The 9,469-nt window shown below is 37.7% G+C and overlaps 1 protein-coding gene across 1 annotated transcript in view; it reads left to right on the top strand.

The window, feature by feature from the left end:
* Window positions 1-274: 274 nt before the first annotated feature.
* Window positions 275-9,469, top strand: part of LOC123511842 (inhibitor of nuclear factor kappa-B kinase subunit epsilon-like) — a 47,430-nt gene continuing 38,235 nt past the window's right edge. Inside the window, exons 1-4 of the mRNA XM_045267894.1 lie at window positions 275-389; window positions 4,332-4,382; window positions 5,142-5,252; window positions 6,258-6,398. Coding sequence (XP_045123829.1) covers window positions 4,344-4,382; window positions 5,142-5,252; window positions 6,258-6,398 — 291 coding nt within the window. The 5' untranslated portion in view covers window positions 275-389; window positions 4,332-4,343. The remainder of the gene's footprint in view (window positions 390-4,331; window positions 4,383-5,141; window positions 5,253-6,257; window positions 6,399-9,469) is intronic.

The raw sequence follows: 9,469 nt of genomic DNA, 5'->3' as shown, positions 1-9,469 counted from the left end.
TTCTTTTTTTTTTTTAGTCGCTAGGCACCGATATCCAGGCGAAAAACTGTACCGACTTGCAATTTCAGCCGCATATTGACACGTGTGAACCCGTTTTTTCTTCAATAAAAGCCGAGATCTACCAATACGAAAAGCATTAAAATACACAAATAAATCTAAAAGGCTTCTTTAGTAATCATTTAACCATATACCAAGCAAATAAAATCATTCACATGGCAGTTAAGCATGACAAAGGATCCGAAACAGATGTACCGAAGACGGTAAGAGTGACGGATGGAGTTTTGTTTACCGAGTGACGGTCAGACTCACTGGAAGGTGGTGATGGTGGTGGAGCGGCAGCACATTTCAACACTCTACACTCTACACTGCTCCACAAACAGACAGCCCATGTGAGTAAGGTGTTTTCGATGCTTTGGTAGTATTCAGATGTTAGAGGCAACCGGGAGAAGATACTGGGACGTGTAATGCTTGTGTTATCATAGGTTTGCTCAGATGACCTTGATTATCGTGACGGAACGGTAGACATTTCTCAAGGTGTTCATGACACCTTGAAATTTCGCAAAGTTTCGCCACCTGGTGCGTCCTGTGACTTGAGGGTATTATTTTTTCAGTAGTTGCGTTTTTAAGAGCAGTTGTAATTATGTGTTTAAGGTCGCTTTGTTGTATTCATGCATGGTGAGTCATGAGGAGATTGGTGGTACTTTGATAGTTTATGAGGGAAGGCTGTGAGCGTGACGCAGTGTGCTGGTTCCTGTATTGTGTTATTGATAGGCTGAGTGTCTGCAACGGCGAAGAACTTGAGTAAGTGGTGGAACTAGGTGTATTATGTATGGATGAAATTTTCATCACATTATTTACTTGTTTATTGCGTTCGGTTACCGTGCAGTTTCATTCAATACTTTCATTGCTCTTCATCTTTTCTCCAATGCACAACAAGCTTAATGTGGTGAGGAAATGTGGTTTTAGGATGAGGGCAGCTGTAGCATACAATGTACCTATATAATACTAATAAGATTAATTACCAATGATTTTATTAATTTTGTGATTTTGTTTTCTGTCAGTAGAAAGGAGTATAGGCTCAGCTATAGTAGTTATTCAAGAGACTTTTTGTGATATCCTCATGTACTGTCATCTTTTTTTCTTTCTTTTTTTTTCTATCCTTTTGCCTTTGACCAGATCCTTTTCACACATATAGATAAATATTATCTTTTTCAATGTATGTGGATACAAGGGTCATTGCCAAGTGGTGTAGGTAAACTGCCAGTTGTTGGATACAGTTTAGTAGTTACAATTTTAGTAAACAGGATCCTTGGTAGCTTCCAGATTTAGATAGTTTATTATGGTGTTTATGATTTTTGATAACTTAAATTGTATACCTTTTTCATTAAGTAGGGTAGAAAACCAAACCTCTATAAGCCATGTTCATTTCATTACGAAGGGTAGATAATGAAATGTAAGTAAATCAATGATCGTTTCATTAAGAAGATGGAAAACCAAACTTAAGTTATAAGTGAGCCATGTCCATTTTCTCAATGGAGTGTTTTCAAAGTCTGATGGCCTTAAATTCTCTAACAGAACTCCATTGCAATGAAAATTTTAACCCATCCAGTAGACTTGGTAACACAGGACACCTTCTCATTTCTCCTTAGTGGCATGCAGTCTTATAGTGTGCCATGACCATTAATCATTTTAACATCATATCTTCTAAAACTATGAATGATGCATCCAAAGTGAAATTAGTGCTACTTTCAATCTTTCTTAATCCCTGACTTGTGCAAGGCCTAAACTGGCAAGGATGCTATTTACTGGATATTACCATTAATTAATTAAGTTGTCAGATTGAGTAAATGATGAATGTGTATGCATGAAACATATGTGGTGCATGAGAAGAGAGTATGGTCATGGCAGAGAGAAAATGTAATAATTTCTTAATCTTTATTTTCTGGTTCGTTGATTTCCAGGTGTAGCATAGACCGGAGTGAACTGGTTCCCCCTGCCAGCTGGGGTGAATTGGGCCACTCAAAAATTTATGAAAAATTTGAAAATTGAAAAAAATGAATACTTACCTTGAAAGCCCACTTCAGTATCTACATAACCTTAAAAAAGTTTTTGGTCCTGACCGAAAACTTATGGTTCCTAGGGTGTCCCAAAATTTTTGTATCCGAAAAAAAAACTTTTATTTAGTTTCTCCTGAAAGTACACTAAATTTTGCTGAATTTTTATAAAAATTGCAGGTCATATAGATAATTCTTTGTTCTTTTGCATGCTTTAATCAGAAATAAAAAAATTCCTTTTAGTTTTAGTGCTATAGGCACTTTAATGAGTGGCCCGATTCACCCTGGTGTATTTTGTATACCGGGGTGTATCGGGCCACCACACTTTCATTATGTTTTTGCTAAATTAAAGCTTCCTAATTTTATTTTTAGTTATAACCAGCATTAATCTTCTTCCTCATAACACTGATGTACTGCAACCTCTTGGTGTTTACTATTTTAAGCCTTTGAAGACCAGGTGGGATGCCACTATTGCCAAATGGCAAGCAGCAAACTATGCTCAGAAAATTACCAAAAGGGAATTTGTAGATTTGGTGGGCAAGGTTTGGGATGAATGTTTCAGTCTCCCAAATGTAAAAATGGCCTTTAAAAAGATTGGTTTGTATCCACCTGACCTCAGTGTTTATCCAGTGAAAACATTCAACCCAGATCTATATAAATTATGCAAAAGTGTCCAGACATCTTCAGAGCCAGTCCACAAACCAGTGACTCCAAAGAAGGTCAGTCCTCCCAGAGAGATGATTTCCCCTTCAACCTCTTTCAAGCAGATAATGGCAGATGTTTTCAGAAAGCCTTACCCAACCACTAGTGGTACAACGCAGACAATGGCAAGAAGAAAAATAGATGTCCATAGTTGCGTCATAACGCATGATGAGTTCTTAGAAGCAGTCGAGGAGAAAGAAAAGATGATCCTTGAAAAGAAGAAGAAAGCAGAAGAAAAACAAAGAAACAGAACCACAAGAAAAAGAAAAGAAGTTTTATCTGGGGAAGATGTTGACAACTTTCTGGAAGAGTTTGAAGAAGAGACTGTAGAAAAGAAAAGGAAAGCGCCAGAATAAAAGGACATCAAGGAAGAGATTTCGCAACAGCACTTCACTAAAGGAGCCCAGTTCAGCAGAGGAGGAAGATGCTGAGCTATTGAACAGCAGTCATTCTTTAATCAGCAGTATAGAGGACATGAACGAAGATGAAGAAATTGAAGGTGTTGCAATGTTTAATGCTCAGAAGTACAGTAGAATACAGAAAAAGAGAGAAATAGAAGAAAATGGCTACTATGGGGTGGATTATGGAAAAGCATATATTGGGTGTGTGATTATGTGTGGCAAAGAGTTCTTGAAAATGAAGTTTTTGGAAAGAAAACCAAATGACATGTATGACAGGCCAAAAACTATAAATAAAACTAAAAACATATTCTAGAGAGAGAGAGAGAGAGAGAGAGAGATAAGTGAAAAGAAAAAGTAAAATACATAAAAGATACTGAAAAAACATTAAAATTCTAGTGGCCCAAAGGATGGCCCAATTCACCCTAAAGGGTGGCCCCATTCACCCCAGGACTAAGGCATAGAGTAGGCCACTTATTTATATTAATGACTTTTATAATGATAATCAAAATTATTATTTTCTTCAGGGAATATATCACTTAGTAAGGTATCTTCACACAAATTTTCAATTGATTTGACTGATTTGTGTAGATTTTATAATAAAAGATGTAAAAAAAATGGCTCGTATTCACCCTGGTCAACACTACTGTACATGTTTTTCATATCTGAAATATGTTTAAGCCTTTTTTTTCTACTTATAGTGGTTTAGTTTATAAAAAAAAAAAAATCAAGGAATATGCATTAAGTTTTCAATTTTGTATTACTGTACTCCTATTGTTTTGCCGTAAAGCTGGTAGTTTCGTATCCATATGTTTTTGATGAACTTATGCTGTGGCCTGTGTAAGGGCTATATCGTATTTTTGGTAGAAAGCATATGAGATGTTCATGAAAAGGGCTTGCAAGCTGCAGTATGAATAACTAACAATACTCTTTGCTTGAATACAGAGCTAGCAGGTCACCATGACAGTTTGAGTGATGGTTGAGAAGCTTCCTGCATCCTACGGTGTGTGTGGTGTGTGGTGTTTCCTGTTGTTCTTGAGGGTGTGCTTCATGTCAGCTCAGTATAGCAGGAGGCAGGCCCAGCATCATGAAGGCTTCAGGCAAAAACTAATGCTGATATAACATCCAGTACTAGAGTGTTCTTACGCATGATTCATATGACTGTCCCCCTTTCCAGAAGTGTGCAAAAATGGCCTCAAAGAAAGCCTCGGAAACAAGTAAACGAGAGGTACTAACCATTGTAGTGCATGTGCTTGCTGTTCCTGATGGTGGTGGAGACAGTTCTTGATCTGGCTAGTGGTGTGTGTGTGTGTGTGTGTGTGTGTGTGTAGCTGTGTGTGGCTGAGGTGTTTTGGTTACTGACATATCCTGCTAATGACTTACATAACAGCTAATACTTGTTTCTTTTCCTTTGTTTAAAATGTTCTTGTAACAGCCAGTATGTATAGTGCATATTACTTGATGCATTACTTGCAGACCATGTTCATTACCTCTACAGCTAAAACCCTTTGTTTCTTTCTTCCTTCAGCAATATAGTAATATAGTATTTCAGTAATCTTTTGTGAACTCTTGAGCTTGGCTTTCTTCATTTCATCATTTCCAAAGGTGAAGGTGCATGTTCAAGTATTAAATTGATCAACTTGTGCTGAGACACATTGAACACTTACCATTGTCATTGAATAGAAGTGCAGTGGGCTTTTTAGATGTAGCCGACACAGGCAATAAAAGTAATTATGTTCGTACAGTGATAGTAGTCTTGGGCATAGAGGCAATCCTTGTGGCTTGTCAAGAAATTGCCACAAAGCTTGCTTGAGTTAATATTGAAACAAGGATGTTAAACTTTTAATCAAAATATGGATTTTAGGTATATTTTTTATGCACATAATTATGTGGAACTCCAAATATTATGTAGATATTCATATGAATTTAAGCTCACTTGAAATTACTTTCCAGAATCTGTATGGAGGTGATGGTGGTGTATTTTCAGGTGAATGTGTCCGGGATGTCATTCCTTCGCGGCTCGGCCAACTATGTATGGTGCACAACCTCAGTGCTTGGGAAGGGAGCCACTGGGGCAGTGTTCCAGGGTGTCAACAGAGTGGGTATTCTTCCACATGTGTTGTGATGGGCGTGATGTGTGTTTGAATGTGTTATAATTGTTGTGGTGTGTACTGAATGCCTTGTGATGGATGTGCTGTGTGCCTGATTGTGTTTTTATGTGTGCTGAACATGTGATAGGTATGCTGTGTCCTCATTGTGTTGTAATGGAAAGAAACACTATTGTATGTACCTACATGCACACTTTCCTTTCTGTAATGTGGTTTCTATATGGTGTGGCTCATGATATGTTCTTAATTGTGATTTACAAATGGTGCTCTTTAAAAACTAGGTATTAGGTACATATTCATAAAACAAATATATGTAAGTTTGAAAATTGCTAATGATTTTATTTTTCCATTTTTTACCTTTTTATTTGAATACTCAGTAATTTTTCTTATTAATTTTTTCTTATACATTCCTTGAGTTTTCTTGAAGACAAATTCTGCATTCATAAATCAAGATACAAAATAATTCAGTTATTTTATTCATAACTCTAGATATTTATCAATCAAATGCTCTTAAGTCATGATTCACCTGTAGGAAGACACCTGCCGAAATGATAATTACTCCCAGTGAGATCTAATAGCACTGGTTCAGGGGGTGCTGTGAACTTATCATTAAGCCAGCTGTGATGTCAGTGAACATTTCCCTTTGTGGCTCACAATACAAGGGGGCAGTCACAGTCTGCCCTCTAAAGACAACTCTCTTCCTTCACACAACACTACATGCATCTAACTACACATACATTCTTCATGCAAAATAAAAATTGAAAAAAATATCACTCCTATATCATCCGTGGAGTTCCTTTCTGACTACAATTCTTGCTTGGAGACCAGTACCTCAGTAGGCCTTTTTTTTTTTTTTATTGTTTTTGTTGCCGTTGACTGGTTATCCTTTTTACATAATAAAAGAAGAAAAAAAGATAATGATGATATGTTTTCCTCTGTGTACTAAAGAAATTGTGATGAGAATGAGTGAGGATTGTGATTATAAAATGTTGCAGCACACTGGTGAGCCTGTGGCGGTGAAGACTTTCAACCAGCTGTCCCACATGCGGCCTCATGAGGTGCAGATGAGGGAGTTTGAGGTGCTGAAGAAGGTCAATCATGAAAGCATAGTGAAGCTGCTGGCCATTGAGGAGGAGGTAAGGTTTGTCTGGCACTGTCATCATGGTCATGGATTTTCATCTGTAACTAATGAATTTGCAGTCTTTGAGTAAGGTCTTGGATATTTACAACATATGACATTGTGAAAAGTAACACTAGTAAAAAGAGGTCAACAACATGTTTAGCAATCAGTAGTCAGATTTAATAACAGTACTTCTGACAGTCTTTTTTTTTCTTTTTTCTTTTTAGTATTGAAGATATTTGTTAGTGTTGGAGGTCTGTGTGCTAAGTCCCGTGTTAAATGACAACACATAAACAGATAATGGAAATGAAGAGGCAGAGTTCAAATTTTCCTGCCAATATCTTTCTGCTGTTCTGTGTGTGCCAAAGAGAACTAGGCAGTGTGTTACCCACAGTAATTGAAGTACAGGCAAACCCCGCTTAATGAAGGGGTTACGTTCCTAAAAAACCCTTCGTTAAGCGAACAGATTATAACAAGTTTAACCCTTGACTTGAACTTCCAATGAGAGTAAACAAAGCGAGAGTGCATCATAGTACAGTGAAAGGTTTAATGAAAGTAAAAATTATGAAGTTAAACATTTAGGCAGTTTAATTTAAGTCATTATAATGTACACTAATGTGCGTATGTACGTAACTTTATAATGTTGATGATCTTAAGTTTATGAAGGGAGGGAGAGTGAAACGGTAAAGACACTAACCGGCAACCTGTGGAATGTAAACAAAGGGCGCATCATTGTATCACATACAAGACTTATGTACCACATTTCCATAAGGCTTTCCATTTTATCCATTGTAGAGTCACGAGTTCAGGTGGTTATTTTAGCTTGCAAGGAAGATATGGTCTCACCAGCCTTCATAATAGAGTCTGCTGACTTGAAAATAGTAGAGAGTCAAGATGGTGGCGAGCAATGCTATTAGTTTTCTCGCCTCTCGTTTCTGTGAATATTATCCAGCTTCACTTAGAGAGTAAGAGACTTCCTGATCTTCTTAGCAATGCTAGGTGACATTGTAGGGCCTTTTGGTGGTAAGTTGAGTGAGGGAAGATGAGCTGCTGCTGACGCTGTTATTGTTTTGAGCAGGGGGAGTGAGTGGTGCGCGTGTTGTCCACGAGAGGCGCTGGTATATTCAAAAGCCTGTCAGTTTGCATGATACGGTGGTGCTTTCAAACTTGGAAAAAATTACCTGGATAAAACTTTGTTAAAGCGAGTTTGATGTTCGTTGAATGAGCAGATGGTAGTAAAATGAAACCTTCATTGTAGTGAAATTTCGTTGTGTGAACCTTCGTTAAGCGGGGATTGCCTGATTGTGAATTCCGTTAATGGTTTCAATAGTACACTCGACCCTCAAAACAATGGACAAATGCGTGCACGACCCTGTCCGTAGATTGCAAAAGTACGTAAAAAACTATAAAATGTAAGTAAAATACTGTGTAATCATTAAGAAATCATTCAAGCAGTATTACAAAGCATTAAGTACAACAAATAACCTGAAATAGATGACATGAGCACGGACTGAAGATAAAACATGGCGGCCAACAGCTGATGATGCGACCGACCCGCCACCTACCGGACAATAATTTGCCGGGAACGGACAATCGCGCGCATTTTGATATTCGTCCGTAGATTAAACTGAACTCCAGAATTTGTCCGTAGTTTCCGAAATCCGTTGATGGGAGGTCCGTTGTTTCGAGGGTCGAGTGTACACATAAATGTTATTGTTAGTCACTGCCATCTGTTTTCATACAAAACTAACATGGAGGAGGCAGTGGCATAGTGGATAAGGTGGTCAGCGTGGGATCGGGCAGACATCCATGCATAGGTTCGAATTCCACCACGTATCATCTTGATACTTTGCCATTTGTCGAGTAGTTTAAAGTTACCTACATGTCACCATGATACCCAGGTTCTAGGTGGTTATACCAAAAGTGCACTTGGGTGGTGATATGGGCCCTGATATGGATACCACTATAAATAAAATTGTCTGTGCCACTAATGGGTGGAAGCTTAACAGCATTTCCAAATACGAGTACTCCTCAAGTTACTTACAGGCACTATAGGCCAGGACATAAAGAAATAAATGAATAAATAACTTGTAAATGAATTTATCATTATTATGCCTGGCTGTCAAATGGTGGAGGATAAACATGTCTAGTCTCAAAAAAAAAAAAAAAAAAAAAAGGCTGGGGAACACAAGAAACATGAATATCTCTGCAGGTGATTATGTCATAAGTAAATTAAATATAGCAAAGGTGCTGGTTATAAAAGTGAAAATGAGACTGGTAATTTACATAATATTTACTGTTATGTCCTCTTGAAATAACCAGTCTAACATAATGAGTGGTGAGAAAAAACATAAGATGAGACAGCATTTTATTTCAGTTATTGTCCTAAGCTTAACTTATTTATTGAACATCACTGGATGGAGAGACTTTTTTCCTTGGTGTGGCTGTACAACACACAGTAGGACAGGGAAATGTCAGTGTGTCTTTCCATTGTGGCGACCAGATGAAAAGTGAGTTGATTTGCACATGCATGTCTGCATGGTGACCTGACTCCCCTCTTCCTCCAGGGAAAATACTGCCTTGGGTCACGTGGCAACTTCGTCTGACCTGATATACCACATCATCATAAATGTACTACATGAAATACCTTTATTTGATTTGGTATATAACACTTATTTGTATCACCTGCCATTTAATGAAATAGAATATTCTTAGAATGAGAGGAGAAAAAAAAATAAAGGAAAAAAGATAAAGAAGCTGAATCAAAGAGAAGGAGAATGGAGGGAGAGAAAAGGCAGAAGGAAAAAGAAAAAAATGAGAGGAGGAAAGGAAGAGCAAAAGGGCACTTCTGCTTGTCTGCTTCTCAAATGCAGAAAGGCGAGAAGACAGACTCTTCAGACAGTGTGGATGAGCCAATCTTGGACGATGATTTGGATGATTTCATTAAGATATGAAAAACTCTGTGCCAAATGTGAATGTGTTTCAAGAGCATAAAGTGTACAGTGTACAAGTGAGAATAAAATGTACAGTGTTTGACAGCTAATGACATGTGGAATGTGTGAGTGGGATACATTTGAGTGGAAAGTC

The sequence above is a fragment of the Portunus trituberculatus genome, chromosome 32 (genome assembly GCF_017591435.1).
Source record: "Portunus trituberculatus isolate SZX2019 chromosome 32, ASM1759143v1, whole genome shotgun sequence".
NCBI classification, from domain to species: Eukaryota; Metazoa; Arthropoda; class Malacostraca; order Decapoda; family Portunidae; genus Portunus; species Portunus trituberculatus.
Note: the sequence above shows the minus strand (reverse complement) of the source record. Positions and strands in the feature narration are given on the sequence as shown.